Consider the following 16,139-nt stretch of genomic DNA (forward strand, 5'->3'; position numbering starts at 1 on the left):
AAGCGTTCAGCTTCCGTCCCCGTGCCCTCCCTGCAGTCTGGAGGTGACCATCAAAACACGTTCTGGTCCCCCTTCCCGCGTGTGAGAACGACGACTGCGTGACCTCCTCCCGTTCTTTAGATGAACGGTCGGCTCCTCTCCACCTGTTTCCGCCCCACAGTGTAGCCATGAGGGCAGAGCTGCTGCTTGTTCTTTTGGTCACCGTGCTGTGCTGCCCCATAGTTGACTCACTGTGGCCCTGTGGTTGGATGTTTGCGTTGTTTCTGGCCTTTTGCTGTGTATTTGCTGGAGGAACTGTGGGTTAGGCTCCTGCACATGGGGCCGCCGGACCAAAGGCTTGGTGGGGGGGCATGGCTGCGTCCCCTCCTCTCCGGAGGCTGCCGCATTTTGCATTCCCACCGGCAGGTGTGGGTGGCCTGGGTCCCCCCAGCCTTGCCAACAGGCGGGGGTCAGAGGGTTGGGGCTTTGCCACTTGAGTTGGGTGTGCAGTGGAATCTCCATGTGCTTTCATTTCCTGTCTCCTGACGTGAGCGAGGCCAGCATCTTTCCTGGCTTTGGGCCGGCAGCGTTTCTTTCCCTCCCCTCCCCCCATCTCCTCTTCCCTCCCCCTCCTGTCCAGCCCCGGTCCTTCCTTGACAAAGCCAGCCCTGCGCTGCTCAGCCGTGCTCCTGGGAGGGGCCTCTGCCTTCGTGAAGTGCATTGGAGCCTCCTCCCTGGATGCCGGCTCCCTCGGCGCCCACTGCAGCACGGGTCCCCGAGCGTCTTCCCGGCCTCCCCCTGCACCGGGGGCTGCACACTTGCTCTGCCTGCACGGTACCTGAGAGCCGGCTGCGTTAGGGGGTCTCACTTGCCAGGCCGAGGAGTTTCCAAGTCACCCTGGGGTGACGGGTGGGAATGATGCTTTGGGACCATGGAGCTGGCGGTGGCATGAGGAGCACACAGGAGCAGGGTCGTCACTGGAGCTGGCGGCCTGGGGGTGCCTGCAGGCTCGTGTGCCGTGAGCGGGGGGCGGGCACAGTGCCCACGGGCATGTGTGCAGGCGGCTGTCTCCCAGGCCAGGCTCCCCGCAGGGCCTCTCCAGTCTCGTCCCATGCAGGCAACTGCGGCTGCAGGGAATGATGCTCGGAGCAGGGGTGGGTGCGGGGGCAGTGGTGTCTGGGCAAAGCCGCCGGTAGCGGTAGCGGTAGCGGTAGCGGTAGCGGTAACGGGTCCTCACCGGCTCCCCCTAGGAGCTGTCCAAGATCACGATGCCCATCGCCTTCAACGAGCCTCTGAGTTTCCTGCAACGGATCACGGAGTATATGGAGCACGTGTACCTCATCCACAAAGCCTCCTGCCAGCCCCAGCCCCTGGAAAGGATGCAGGTGGGCGGCGGGCTCCTTTCGGGGGGAGGGCCAGGCTGGGTGCAGCTCGGCTGCGTGCGGACCGTAGCTTTTAATGAACGTGACGCCATCAGCTTGCCCATGTGGTGGCAGGGACCCAGGCACCTCAGCAGTGGGACACCTGGGAGAAGGGCCAGTGCAGCTTGCACGGATGTTGGGGTGCTGTCCTGCCCCAAGGCCAAGGCATTTGTCGTGGGCACATTCCGTGCGGGCGTGGTCTCGGCTGCCTGGTTGTCGGGGCTGCAGGGCTGCAGCGGGTAGTGGCGCCGGCACTCGGCTCCTCTTGGCCCCTTTCAGCACCATCACCCCACGTGAGTGTGTGTGTGTGTGCGCGTGTGTGCGCGCGTGTGTGTGCACGTGTGTGTGATGGACAGGGCCTGCGAGGTAGGCCCGGGCTGGGGGTGGAAGGCGGCAGAGTTCCTACTTTCCGTGGCTGTGAGGAAGTGGCGGGTGATAAGCAGCATTTCCCCGGAAGTTCTGCAGTTTCAAACGTGTTACAAGTGGGAGACTGAAAAGGCACCCGGGAGCGAGCGAGCGGGGCGCCCTCACCGCCCCGGCTCCCACACCTGATGGACAGCCGCCCCTCACCAGCCTGTGGTTGTTTCCAGTCTGTAGCGGCCTTTGCGGTTTCGGCTGTGGCTTCCCAGTGGGAGAGGACCGGCAAGCCGTTCAATCCGCTCTTGGGGGAAACGTACGAGTTAACCAGGTAAGGGGACAGGCCCTCGTGACCGTCTCGTGCGTGAGGTGCTTCTGGCGACGGACAGGGGGGTTCCTTGTCCAGCATGGATTTCTCCAGGCTGATTGAATTGAGGGGTTTACTGCAGGTGGGAAGATGGTGCACGTACGAGAGCTGTTGTGTTAATGACATAACAGAAGCCTGGTGAAAAAACCGAGTTGCAAACGGAAGAACGCGTTAGGTTCAGGAACGGAGAGGGGATGCCCGGGAGCGTGCGGCGCGGGGTGTCGGATTGCTGGGTGCTCGTGTTTGGGCGTTCCTGCGAGGTGTGGTTTAAATTGCAGCATCTTTATACAACCAGTGGCGTGTTATGTGACCGATGCATCTTGGATTCAAAGAACCACACACTTCTGGTTCTTGGGTCCTTTATTGCATATGTGTTATTAATGGTTGAGTTTTTCCAATGGAGAGTAAATGATGGTGGGATTTGAGGATGTTGGACAGCTTAGAATGGGCACTCTTCAGGTTTGTAGAGTGTAAGCGAGTGGGTGGGGGTGTGTGTATCTGCACTGGTTTCCGACCATTTGGGGAGGAATTGTCATCTTAGTGATGCGGGCGGCTTGCACACACCTGCCCACACGTCACTTCCCAGGTTGGGAAAGCAACATTCACGTCAGTTTCAAATTCCACTGTTTCTGGCTTGTCCTGGATGGCTCAGCAGCGACCCCTTCTCCACACGCTGCTAGAGTGGGAATTCCCCCTGGGTTTTTAGTGTGGCTTAGCGGTCGGCTGGCACTGAGCGGTGGAGAAGCCGTTCTCCACATCTCATTGCCCTTGAGAAAGCTGGACGAGTTGGGAGAAAGCGTGGTGTGTGCTGCTGGGGCGCTTTGTAAATGACAGGGGTTCCGCACGTGACCTTGGGCTGTGGCATCTCACAGCAGGCGGGGCCATAAGGCACAGCCCTTTCCTTTTAGAAGCGAGGAAGCTGAGACCCAGGCAAGGGAAAGGCTTGCCCCGAGGGTCACTCTTAAGGGGACACTTCTGTCTTGAATTCATGTCGAGTTTCCTCCTTTCTTAGATGTTTCTCTCGAGCAAAGGCTTCCTCCCTCCGGTTAGTTTGCTTAGTCCAGGGTTCGGGATTCTGACCTTGTGTAGCTGTCAGATTAGTATGAGCATTTTTGTTTATTAAAAGCATCATCGAAATATCTGAAAAGAAAAATCAAAGCGTAATATGATAAAAGTTGCAGACAAAGGAAAGTAAGCAGATGGATTAAAAGCGTACGAACCCCCCAAGATGCTGGATACAGAGTGACACCCCTCATTGTTCATCTTTTTTTTTTTTTTTTTGCGGTACGCGGGCCTCCCACTGCTGCAGCCTCTCCCGTTGCGGAGCACAGGCTCCGGATGCGCAGGCTCGCGGCCATGGTTCACGGGCCCAGCCGCTCCGCGGCATGTGGGATCTTCCCGGACCGGGGCACGAACCAGTGTCCCCTGCATCGGCAGGCGGACTCTCAACCGCTGCGCCACCAGGGAAGCCCTGTTCATCTTTTTCATGAACGTAGTTCAGGGGTTGAACTATAGTTTCACAGGCTGATGGGAAACACTGACATTCTCTCTTAACTGTGTGTCGGGCCTTAACTTCTAGGTCACGCTTACGGTGTCTGCCGCATGCCACACGTGTGAGACGGAGCCGTCTTCCTGTTTGGGGGACAACATAACTAAGCCTGGCCATTCACCAGTGTCTTCTCATCCTTAGAGATTGCTCCTGGATAACTAAAAATAACACTTTCTTTTCTTAGACAAGTATTCATTTTGTAAATTACATACCTTGGTAGGCAACCTTTTTAAAATCTAATTTTTCAACTTTCCTTCCTTTGTAATGATTGGAAATTCTGATTCCAGTTAAGTTAGTAATTATGTGGTTGCGCTTTTATAATTGTTAATGACTACAGCTGTAGGTGTATTCAGAGTTCTGGAACAATTAAAAACTGACATTTTTATTGAAAAAGAGAGTGTACTAAAAATCCTATTTCCTGGCCAGGAATATCTTGGGGCATAGGACATTTCATCACAGAAATGCCAGGAGCCTTGAAAGGAGGCTGGAAAGTCCTACTCTGGGTTTACTGGGCAGTGGGCATCCCTCGAGGACTAAGGTGACAGTTTGCTGTCAGTTCTCTGAGTTCACTGGTTCTGAGAGCTCCTTGTGCACCTGCGTGCAGGGCGGGAGGCCTCTCTGCACTGTCGCTTGTTCTGCGTGGTACTGACTTTGGCCCTGGAGGCACAGCGCGGGTGCGTGTGCTGTGTGTGCTGTGCGTGTGCTGTGCGTGTGCGTGTGCTCTGCGTGTGGTCAGTGTTAGGCCAAGTGTGACGTCAGGGAGCCGTGTCGGATATTTCTGCCACGTGTGACAGCACGCGTGGTCCCCTTATCCCAGCGCCCCTTCCAGACGTGGAGGCCGGGTGGCCATGCGGTCCTGCAGCGCCACAAGCGCTGAGCTGCAGGCCCGCTGAGAGTGGGTTGGGCTGACCTTTCTGGGCTTTGTTGTCACTGATGCGGCCCTTTGACTGTCCCTCCTGCCCCCTCCTTTCTTTTCCTTGTTTTGTTCCCAGGGAAGACTTAGGGTTCAGATTCATATCCGAGCAGGTCAGCCACCACCCCCCCATCAGTGCATTTTACTCGGAGGGCCTCCATCAGGACTTCCTGTTTCATGGCTCCATCTACCCGAAGCTCAAGTTCTGGGGGAAGAGCGTGGAGGCGGAGCCGCGTGGCACCATCACGCTGGAGCTTCTCAAGTGAGTGGGCGGCCGTGCATCCAAAGGGAAATCCGTTTCCATTTAGGACGAAGACGTCCTTCTGGTGGAGGGATCCTGCGTGTTCTGCGGGCAGGGAGCCTTTCCAGCGGCAGGGACTTGCTCTAGGGAGGCTGGAGACCTCGTCGGGCTGGCTGTTCCTGGGGGTCCTCCTCACATTTGACCGTGTTGGGTCCCGTCTTCTCTCCCCTGATCTCTGCGGTCATCACCTCCTGCTGCATGACAGCCCCAGCTCAGCAGTGTGAAACGGCACTGTCCTCCCCCGGTGTCTGGGGGCTGGAGGGCAGGGGCATCGTGGGTGGCTCTGCCGGGGTTCTGTGCGGGCGCAGCGGGAGGCCTCCTGAAGACAGGTGGGAGGAGCCTCTGCTCCCGCGTTCACTGTGCCGGCAGCTGGCAGGGGCCCTCGCTTCCTTGCCACACTCTGCTCTGTACAGCTGTGCAGACGAGGCACTGGCATGCCCCAGAGCTGGGGCCCGGGGTGGTGGGCAGACCACCACCGGGACAGAACCTGCAGTGTCTTCTGTGGCCTGACCTCAGAAGTGAACACAGCCCTATGTACACGTGCTGCTGGCCACGCAGACCAGCCGTGGTTGAGTGTGCAGGGTGGGAGGCTGGGCTTGACCACCAGGAGGTGAGAAGGAAGGGGCCGTCTTCCAGGACGCCCGAGCACTGTTAAATCGAAACCTAAACGCGCCCAGTCCGATGGTGATCAAAGACCCTCGAAGCGGAAACTGAGTCTCTAGCAGCCGCCTGGTGCTGCAAACCCCTCGTGGGCGGTCCAGGCCGAGGGGCGCAGCCGGCTCCCTGGGGTGTGAGCCTCGCTAACCGTAGCCCCCATGGGAAGCTTCTGGTGTCATTGCACTTCCTGTGGCCCCGCCGGGCTGGAGGAGCGTGGTCTTCCCAGTGCCCACCCCCCAACCCCTGCACCTCGGGGCAGATGAGGTCACCCAGGCACGGTGAGGGCGGCCCCTTCCTGGGGAGGGTGCCTGTCCTGTCTGTCCCGAGCTCTTGGCTTTCTCGGGTGAGGCACGGGGAAGTGAAAGGTCACAAACCTTGTCAATTAACACCTTCGGGTTCCTGGGAAGTTCAAGGAATTCCAAATATTCATCACGAAATGCTTGTGCTTTGAGCTGGTTTTTGCCCTGAATTGTGGCTCTCTGAGGCAGCCTCCCTTGAGACACACGTCTGGCCACATCTGCTCAGCACCCGTTTGTGGGGTCCACACGCAGGTCCCCAAATGGCCAGGGCCACGCGCTGGGGACCTCGCGGTTCCTGCAGGCTGGGGTGGAGGGGCTGTGCTGTTGAGGGCTTCACAGGAAACCTCTTGCCTTTGTCTCAGCCTTTTCTTGCTTATTAACTTGTCCTGACATTTAAGTAGAAAGCTTTTTTGCTGCTACAAAGGAGAGAAGAAGGACATTTCAAACGAATGCTAAAGAAGTCGCCCCTGTTCAGGGAGTTCAAAGCGGTGCTCTGTTCCTCTGCAGGTTTTAAGTCAATTACGGTTTGATTCTGTCTGGTGTTTTGCTTTTGAGGTCGCACAGCGTCTTTGCTTCGCTGGCCTCTGACTTGCTGTTCTCTGGCGTCTTTCAGACATAATGAAGCCTACACGTGGACCAACCCTACCTGCTGTGTCCACAACGTGATTATCGGGAAACTCTGGATAGAGCAGTACGGGACGGTGGAGATTGTAAACCACAGGTAATGGCCCCCGACAGTCGTGCAGCGGTCAAAGCCAGGGTGGCGGTGCAGCACCCAGAGCACCAGCTGGCACCCAGCCCGTGGTTGCACGCTGCTGTCGGCTTCTCCGGGCCCCTCCCTGGTCCCCCATGCCCCTCGGCCTCCAGACGGGCCTCACTGGCTGGGAGGCCCCACACGTGGTGGTGGTTGGATCTGATTCTGGTTGGCACTGATCGAAGTCATCATTACTGCTCTGTGTTGACATTTCTTTGTTTTTAGTCGCAATAGTGAATTTATTTTGAAATTTTAAACTGCGCTGAAGAATGGTGTGACTCCCTGATGAAAGCAGAGCGGCCGCTCTCAAGCTTGCCCACTGTCCAGTCTGTCAGACCTTCTAGGGGTTCCTGGCTGGTTGGCTTTGTTATGTCTGTTAAGATGTAATTTACATGTCATGAAATCCACCAGGAAAAGTGGAGGCTTACATGGTTTTTAGTAAATCTACTGAGTTGTGCAACCATCGGCACAAGGAAGTGCTCGAAGCTTTCCATCCCCCGGAAAGACCCCTGTGCTGTCCACTGGTCCTGATGCTGCCCCGCCCTGGGCAGCCTCCATCTGCCCACTCTCTCCCACCCTCCCTCCCTCTTTTCTCTCTCTCTCTTTCCTGGATGTTTCATGTCTACAACAGAAGCCTGTGTTTGTTTTCCCTGCAGAACTGGAGATAAGTGTGTGCTTCACTTTAAACCGTGTGGATTGTTTGGAAAAGAACTTCACAAAGTGGAAGGGTACATTCAAGACAAAAAGTAGGTCCGCGTGTGGGTTGGGCCACAGGGTGCCTGGACGGCGTGTGTGTCTCTGCAAAAGACATAGTTGTGCCGGTGACATCTGCCAGGGAGGACGAGTTATGACTCTTTCTTGTTTAGAAAAAGCATTTCATTACTGAGCACAGAAGGAGATAATGATGAATTTTAAGTGCACCGTTCAGGGTGGTGACTGATGGAGCCCAGCTTCCCCTTCTTTGACGGTAAAAGATCTGGCTCTGTTTTCTTTTGATAAAATGGATGTGAGAAAGTTCAGCATTTTCACTGAGAGATAAAACTGCAGTTGTGCAAACAGGACTGAGATTTTAGAATTTGACCATGTGTTTCCTTCCCTCTCCTGGCGTCCGTAATGGTTGTCAGGCAAAACCCAAACCCGAGCTCGTGAGCATCGTTCTCATGTGACTCGTTCATTCCAATTTGGAAATTTGGGACTTTTAAAGTTTTTGTGAGCAGAGAAATGGCCACTAGTAATTTTAACAAATTGGGGGGGGGTCCCCCACGTTATGTGTTGGGTCTCAATTTCTCTCTCTCTCTTTTTTTTTCAATAAGTAACTTGGGCTGTATAACAGCCATAAGATTCCTTCCAGCTCCTGAAATACACACATTTTCGAGTAGAAAGAAGTTTCCAGTGTAAAGCAGTGGGTGCTTTTGTTCCATCCCACTCTACTGGGTACCAGAAATCACCTGTTCTAATTCCTTAAAATACCTTTAGACGTAAGACTCTGACCACTTCGCCCCTTGAAGTAAGCTAGGACCTGGTGTGTGGACTTCACGGGGCAGCATTCCTGTTAGTGGGAATAGCACTGACCCGCCCTGTGGTCAGCGCATCCACAGAAGCAGGCTGCGGGAGCAGACGCCCACCGGCACTCAGTGAGCCATGCCAGTCCTGTTCTGAGTTTCTGGTTTTCCGCCCTACATTCGATGCTCTTTCCTAATGCTACGTCTCTTGGAGACAGAGAGTGTTTGCCAGGCTCTCTGCCGAGTGAGGTCTGGCCACGTGTCCCTGCCTGCTGGCCCTCCCAGCACATCCCGTGGCGGGCGGGGCAGCCTTTCCAGGGAGCGCGTGGCCAACTGTATGCTCTCCCCCGAGGGAGACGTGAGAAAGAAAAACAAGGGCCCAACACGGTTGGCGCTGTTCCTTTGGAATCAGGCAGAGAGCTCTGGTGGCTGATCTGGAAAGATCTGTCGAGGTTATTACGAAATGAAAGATGTGGGCAGACAGTGACGGGGTATCTGACTTGAGGTTACAAAGATAAAGCAGAGACCACATCAGCTGAACGTGGGGAGGGTTGTTTATGTGGTTTATAGAAAAAGGGCTGCAGGACACACCGTACATAAAAATGTAATGTATTTCAAAAATAACAATCGGGCGCGTAGGGTGTTAAATGTAATAACGTCGAACGCTTGTTCTCACATCATCTCGCCTCCTGCGGCCCGTCTTTCGCCCTTCAAGCTTTTGTACCTTCATTTTCTCTTTTCTGCTTTTGTGAAGGAATGTGAATAGTTAGTCTCAAAAGCCACGAGTAAGAGATGCTAAAATGAAACTTTTCATCTTTGCATTTACACCCAGCAACATCCCTAAAATTTATAAGAAGACATGCCAGAACGAGAATTTGTTCCATGGTCACAGTTAAGGTGCTGCACGTTTAGATGAACGGTTTATAATTGTTAACTGGTAACTTGGTTTTAAAAAATTCCGTTTGACTACAGCAAAAAGAAGCTCTTTATGATCTATGGCAAATGGACGGAGTGTTTGTGGGGCCTGGACCCCGCTGCGTACGAGTCCTTTAAGAAGCAGGAGAGGAGAACCGATCCCCTGCGGAAGACAAAGCTGGTGAGTGGCTCCGTGCGGCGTCCCCCGCGGGGGTGGGGGGGGTGGGAGGGGTGGAGCCTGGCCGGGCCTGCCGCTTGCGGGGGACACAGCGCCTTTGTGGCCCCGGCTGCAGAGGGTGAATCACAGAACCTGTCTCTCAAGCAAAGCTGCTTGTCTTCTGATTCTGGACGGGGGCGGAGTCCACCTGTGTCCCAGTTGCGCCTCTACCCGCCCGAGCCTGGCGGAAGCAGAGGACACCTCCATTTTCCTCTGGATACTTCTCTCTTTTTGTGGCCACACTGCGAGGCACGCGGGATCTAGTTCCCCGACCAGGGATTGAACCCGGGCCCCTGCAGTGGGAGCACAGGGTCTTAGACCACTGGACCGCCAGGGAAGTCCCTCTTCTGGATACTTCTTCGTAAACCTCCTGTTTCCCTGCACCTTGTGAGCTTAGACCCATTAAACGAGCAAGTGGATGTCACTTCTGCGTTTCTAGTTCTGAGTACCAGGTAACATAACCAATATTTGGAAAGTTTTCACAAGGATACTTTCCCCTTGGAACTTTGGAATACTGATTTTCTTTTTTTATAATTTATTTATTTTTGCTGTGTTGGGTCTTCGTTTCTGTGGGAGGGCTTTCTCTAGTTGCGGCAAGCGGGGGCCACTCTTCATTGCGGTGTGCGGGCCTCTCACTATCGCGGCCTCTCTTGTTGTGGAGCACAGGCTCCAGACGCGCAGGCTCAGTAGTTGTGGCGCACGGGCCTAGTTGCTCCGCGGCATGTGGGATCTTCCCGGACCAGGGCTCGAACCCGTGTCCCCTGCATTGGCAGGCAGATTCTCAACCACTGTGCCACCAGGGAAGCCCTGGAATACAGATTTTCTTAAGACTAGTTCTTCTTGAGCTTAAAACTAGAAGTGATAGTTCAAAAGAGGTGTCACATTTTTCTAGATGATAAATTAGACTGTACCAAACCCAAGGTGTTCATAACAAAATGTTCAGCTGCCACTGCGATCGATAGTGCTTTTTGTTTGTTTGCTTGGCCATGCCACGTGGCATGTGGCATGTGGGATCTTAGTTCCCTGACCAGGGATTGAACCTGTGCCCCTGCAGTGGAAGCGCAGAGTCTTAACCGCTAGACTGCCAGGGAAGTCTCCTGTTAGTGTTTTTTATATTGTGATATTTCATGGGTGCTATTAGACATCGTTTCTAATAATGCTCTTTTAAACTAAAAAAAAAAAAGTAAAGTTCCATTTAAAGACCATACAGTGGAACGTTCACTCCACTTAGTGGTGTGTTTTAACGCGTCAGCTTGGCTTTGTCGCCCCTTAGGGAGCCTCGCAAGGAGGGAGCGTTTTGTGGGTACTTGTCACTGAGCTGTGTCTTTATTTAGCTTCAGGCACCAAAGCACATAGCCTGCGGGTGGCGAGGCCTCCAAGGCTGTGCTTCTCGCGGTTTAAGTGTCTCGCTTCACAGCTGCCTGAATAACCACCCTGTTCTTCCCGTTCGTCCCGTTGATTTTGAAAAAGAAGTAGCAGTTGCACCTTTTTATTGAGACGTGATCCCCAGTCTAGAAACGCTAAAACACTCTGAAATCACCAAGTGCGAACCCCGTCTCAACTGAGCAGAAGCGCAGCTCGTGGGGGAATAACCCTCTGAGAGAGGCATCCTCAGCTTCCTTAGGAGGTGTTGCCCCGTCCAGTCACACCCAGAAGGCTGTGCGGGCACCCCCCACAAGGAGGGCGGTGCCTGGCTGCTGTCTCGGGGGCTCTGGGCGGGGCTGGAGGGGCTCTGGGAGCACCGAGATGCTGTGTCTTTCAGGACGACTGCCCCGAGAAGGCCGACGGTGATGTGGTGGACGCCGTGCCGGAGGCTCAGGAGACGGTGCAGGTCATTCCGGGCAGCAAGCTACTCTGGAGGGTCAACACCCGGCCCCCCAACTCTGCCCAGGTCCGCGCCCCCCGCCCCAGCCAGGCCCCCCAGCCGTCCACCGTCACCCGAGGGACTCCCTGCCCTCCAAGCCCTGACCCCGACACATCAGCACTCTGTGCACACATCACAGTACCCGGGTTACACTGCAAGCCCTCAGAGCCTATACCAGCTGCGTCTTACCAGAAGGGTTTCCAAACCCGTTTCGAGAGGTTATTTTTCTGACTCGTCAGTTTAGGTGCTTAAATGCATTTTGATGTTTGTTTTTGAAAATTGCGCTTATGATTTGCATTACATATAATAAATTTATTAAATGTAATGCAAAATTATAAGTACAATTATAATTAAATATAATTTAATTATAATAAATATAATAAATTTATTATATTTACAGTAATGTATACTATGTAAAAATAATTATAACTATAACACATGTAATAAATTATATTTTATTTTAATATATTATCAGTTATATGTTAGTTATATATAAAATACATACACAACATGCTCTAAGATTTTTTATTGTACTGTCACATCCTGTAAGCAAAGCACAGCAGGTGCAAAGTAAAGGAAACAACAGAACATTCGTCAGTCAGTGCGTTACCTCCGCACAGCCACTGTTACAATTTTAGTGGAGTACAAGCTAGTCAGTACGTTACCTCAGCACAGCCACTGTTACAATTTTAGTGGAGTACAAGCTAGTATAAAGTAATAGCAAAAAAAGCTCATGTTTAAAAATAACACTCATCCCTTTGGTTCAGTGAGCATCTACTGAGTCGGTGCGGGTGGGCCCAGGTCACCGGGAGCAGAGCCCAAGGACAGGGCAGGAGAGGACCCCGCCCACACAGCAGAGCCACCGGCCTGATGGGCTGGGGGCGGGCCTCCTGGGCCCTGGCGACCTGGAGCAGGACCTGGGGGAGGCGGGGGTGGGGGGGCGTGGCCATCCAGCTGCTTTCCGGCAGGGGAGCGGCTGGGCCCGAGCCCCACTGCTCCTGTGAGTGATGTGGGGTTGTTTGGGCAGCGAGGGGACCAGGTGGGCCCCTCTGGCCACTTGTGGAGATAGACTTCAGGGGCCAGAGCGGGAGGGAGGCCAGGTGGGAGGCGGGTCCCCAGGTCCGGGCTGTCGGGAGGCAGAGGCTGGGGAGCCGTGGGCGCAGCAGCCCCCCCCCAGAGGAGCTGAGCCAGAGACTCCCGTCCGGCCCCCAGGATGTGAGAAAGCAGATGTGCGGGTGGGACGTCAGGGTGAGGGCCTGGGTGCCCCGCGTGGGGGCGGAGGGGAGGGGCCCCAGGCGAGTGCGTGTCAGGGCAGGGAAGGAGCCCCGGCCCCGGTGACCTTGCCAGCAGTGTCTCCAGGGAGCCGGTGACACTTGGCCGCTCTGAAGGGGTTTAGAGTGTCGGTGGCCTCCGACTGTGAAGAGTGCACAGAGAAGAGTGCCATTTATAGTAATGATTTCTGTGCCTGCTCCTCCAGATGTATAATTTCACGAGCTTCACGGTTAGCCTCAATGAACTGGAGACGGGCATGGAGAAGATCCTGGCCCCCACCGACTGCCGGCTGCGCCCTGACATCCGAGGCATGGAGAACGGCAACATGGGTGCGTGGCCCTGGCTGAGTGGGCGGGCGCTGGAAGGGAACGCGTCACACTTCACGTCTTGTAGATCGTGCTTCTCAAACCGTCTGTGGGGAAAGAGTTAAAAAATTTCTAGTTTGCTGCAGCCCAGTTCTTCTCTAAATAAAATAAGATTGAATTACTAGGAAAATTAAATGAAAAAGAATCCGTGCAAAATGCAAGTACCCTGTTTTCTTATTAGGTTCAACAGACAGTAAGATTACATTTCAAAAGCTGCACACATTGTTATTTAAAAGTCGCTTGGCTGGAGGGCCCCCCCGCCACATGCCCGCCCAGGCCCGAGGCCCCTCTGCCTGCCAGGCTGGGCCGCACTGGGGTCTGCTCTGGCGTCCGGACCTGGCCGTGCGCCTGTGCACTCGTGCCTGGGTTTGGTTTCCCGCTGACGGCCTTTACTGTCTGTGGTTTGCTAACCCACGTGTGACTTTTCATCTGGGGTCGGGTGTGAGGGGTGCTCCGGCATCTGCTCTCTCAGCCCTCAGCTCTGCCTGTCACCCTGAGCCCTGACCCAGTCCCCTGTGCTTGCACCCAGATCTGGCGAGCCAGGAGAAGGAACGGCTGGAGGAGAAGCAGCGGGAGGCCCGGAGGGAGCGGGCCAGGGAGGAGGCCGAGTGGCAGACGAGGTGAGACGCCTGGTGGCCTCGAGGGCGAGGAAGTGGGGAGGGGGCCGCACACCCACCGGGGCTCAGCAGAAGCTCCCCTGTGTCCCATAAGATGGTGGCCGGCAGCTCTGGGCTGCGTGTAAACTGATGCGTGATGTGATGGTGCCTGATGAGAGGGGCCGTGATCCCAGGGGGAAGAAAAGACCAACGACCGTGTCTTGTCTACTGGCCTCCTGACCGCCTGCTCTGTGTCGCAGGTGGTTTCACCGAGGCAGTAACCCGTACACTGGGACCCCCGACTGGCTGTATGTGGGGGGCTACTTTGAGAGGGATTTCTCAGGCTGCCCAGACATCTACTGAGAGACCGGACCGGCCCCCGGCCCCGGAGACCCGAGAGGCTAGACTCCACCAAGTGGCTGCTCTGAGCTCCGGTCACAGCGAAGCCGGCTTTCTAACGGCTGTGCGTGGCGGTGGCTCCGTCCTGGTTGAGGATTTAACTCTCAGCAGCTTTGGGTTGCCAGACGTTCTCCTGCTGTTGCAGCCTCTTCATAAAGCTTCACTTGGGATCGTCATGTTTCCATTAAGGTTTGAAAAGGAAAATTCTTTACAGTTCCCTTTTATGTGACTGAACCAGAGCTGGGGCTGGTGTAGCTTACAGCACCCTCTTAATTACAAAAGTTGTAAATAAAGGAAGTACCAGGACGGGGTCCACATTCCTCCTTATAACGCGGTGGCAGAGTGTTTCTGAAAGTATTTTAAATTTGAACCAGTAACAGGAAAAGATGGATCTGGAAAAAAGTCCCACCAAGAGCTTTATAACGGCCAGGAATTGCTTTCTAGATACAGTAACGCAAAAGTGAAGATTTTCAAAGCATCTGATTGAGTGAAACGAAAAGTTGTCAGAGTCTGTATTTTTGACCAGTCTTCAATAATGTAAAGATTACTTTTGATATTTAAGTTCAAACTACTTGAATAATATTTTGCTGAAGAGCACGATAGGCATTAACGTCACGTGTACACTGTCCAAAGTGAAGCATTACCATGACAACCGAGGGTGGCCAGAAACCTTGACAAAAAGTCCCCAGACAGCTCCCAACCCCTACAGGTTTGGGAGCCCGCCTCTGGCCCCCAGGGCTCCCCTGTCACTGCAGGCCACACCCACGTCACAGAGTGAGTCTCTCACGACAGGTGGCCTGTCCCTGCAGCACCTGTGCTCCTGTCCTGCATGTGTGAAACACGAGGGACCCGCCTTTGGGGGCACCGAGGCGGGGGGTCCTAGCAGTCTGCTTCCAGTGGTGTCATTACCGTGTGTGTCCATCTCTGCACACATCTGCACCAGTGACTGTTTACTTTCTGTAGAGAAGCCAACGCCACCGGTCGTCGCAGAGCTCTTTGAATTGAAGACAATCTGCGGTGTGCACAGACGCACACCTGCATGCGCACGCGCACACGCACGCACCTGTATGCAGTGGTGGGTTCTCAGTGAGAGGGTGTCGGCATTTTGTGTCCCAGCTTCAAAATCACGTTTGTAATTAAAACACTTTTAAAAGCAAATCGTCGCTCTGAAGGCTTGGTTCTGTAGCTTCGGAAACCCGAGGCGTGGTATCGGGGTCGAATCCCAGCGCACTTGCTCAGTGGGACGCGAGCTGGGCCGCCGGCGACACACGGAAGCCCCCGAGGATGTGATCTTGACGTCATGCAGAGAGGAGATTGTGACACACCCGCTCGTTAGGATGTGGGGGGTCCTGTGCCTCTGGTCGGGAGGTGGCGGCGGTGGCCTCCTTGCCCAGGGAGCGTGGGGGGGACCCAGGACGCGTTTAGAACAACAGTGTTTAGGGCAGTTTGACAACCTCCGTGGACTAACCCATTTGTCACCACCTCCAATAATTTACCATAAGGTTTGCATCTCTAGGTCCTCCCTGAGGTCAGATTCCACGTGGCCCCAGTAGCTGCTTCCTTCGCACCCGATTCAAGAGTCAAAGGACAAAGGGCAGGACGGCCGATGACCTCAAAGCATGGCCGTCGTGATCCTTTAACCACTGTGTCCACAGATGCTAACACCGACCAAAGCTGCCCCCTCACCTTGGCTGCCGTGACACACTGGGATGCTGGGTGTTTCTCTCTAATAAAGAGTTTTTCAGTGGAATTTGCTTTTTAAAGGATGACCTCCCACGATCGATGTGTCTGGCCCGTGTGGAAAGTGGTGGCCTTGTCGTTGGCCCCCAGTTTGTGACTGTGGCTTTGAGATAGGGTCCGGGTGCTTTTTCGGGCAGTCTCGTCACTCAGGACGTCCTTGTGGGATGAAAAGTAGAGCACACTTTACCCGAAGAACTCCACGTTTTGATTTTGCTCCCCCTTGAAGGTAGGCTCCAGTCACACGTCCATCGATTCAGTGCACGTTTACTGAGAGCCACTGGAGAGTTAGCCGCACAGACGTCTCAGAGCATGGTTCATGGAAGAGAGAAACGTTGCGTGCACGCCGGTGCTGGCTAGATTTAACAGGCCACCTGCTGTTGGCGACCAATGGCCGTGCCTGGGTCTCTGTGCCACACAGGTCCGTGCCAGGAGTGGTACTGCTCTCCCTGGCGGGGTCAAGGGTCAGGGCATCCCCAGCACTGGCTGGCCGGCTGCGGGCCCCGGTCGTGAGAAGGCATCGGAGAAGCGGGCCCCGGCCCTCAGGGGCATCACCGCGTTCGGCCACTCCGGGCTGCCGCGAAAGCCAGGACCCTCCGGGATATAGCATGGTGGCTCTGGAAGGGGTGAAACGAGGGTGCCAGGCGGACCTCTCAGCCTCCACAGGGAAACGGA

General features: G+C 54.8%; 1 protein-coding gene across 6 annotated transcripts in view; it reads left to right on the forward strand.

Moving 5' to 3' along the window:
* OSBPL2 (oxysterol binding protein like 2) overlaps nucleotides 1-15,872 on the forward strand; it is a 42,735-nt gene extending 26,863 nt beyond the window's left edge. For 5 of the 6 annotated variants that reach the window (XM_082671476.1, XM_082671478.1, XM_082671481.1 and 2 more), the window contains 10 exons: nucleotides 1,230-1,364; nucleotides 1,991-2,088; nucleotides 4,666-4,848; nucleotides 6,457-6,564; nucleotides 7,254-7,343; nucleotides 9,072-9,195; nucleotides 10,994-11,122; nucleotides 12,573-12,696; nucleotides 13,262-13,352; nucleotides 13,589-13,833. In XM_082671476.1, coding sequence (XP_082527602.1) covers nucleotides 1,230-1,364; nucleotides 1,991-2,088; nucleotides 4,666-4,848; nucleotides 6,457-6,564; nucleotides 7,254-7,343; nucleotides 9,072-9,195; nucleotides 10,994-11,122; nucleotides 12,573-12,696; nucleotides 13,262-13,352; nucleotides 13,589-13,691 — 1,185 coding nt within the window. In that variant the 3' untranslated portion in view covers nucleotides 13,692-13,833. Of the gene's footprint in view, nucleotides 1-1,229; nucleotides 1,365-1,990; nucleotides 2,089-4,665; nucleotides 4,849-6,456; nucleotides 6,565-7,253; nucleotides 7,344-9,071; nucleotides 9,196-10,993; nucleotides 11,123-12,572; nucleotides 12,697-13,261; nucleotides 13,353-13,588; nucleotides 13,834-15,243 lie in introns of those variants that run through there. The other variant, XM_082671480.1, reaches the window with a different exon arrangement.
* Nucleotides 15,873-16,139: the final 267 nt, after the last annotated feature.

Source organism: Grampus griseus, assembly GCF_964374135.1.
Source record: "Grampus griseus genome assembly, chromosome: 14".
Lineage (NCBI taxonomy): Eukaryota > Metazoa > Chordata > Mammalia > Artiodactyla > Delphinidae > Grampus > Grampus griseus.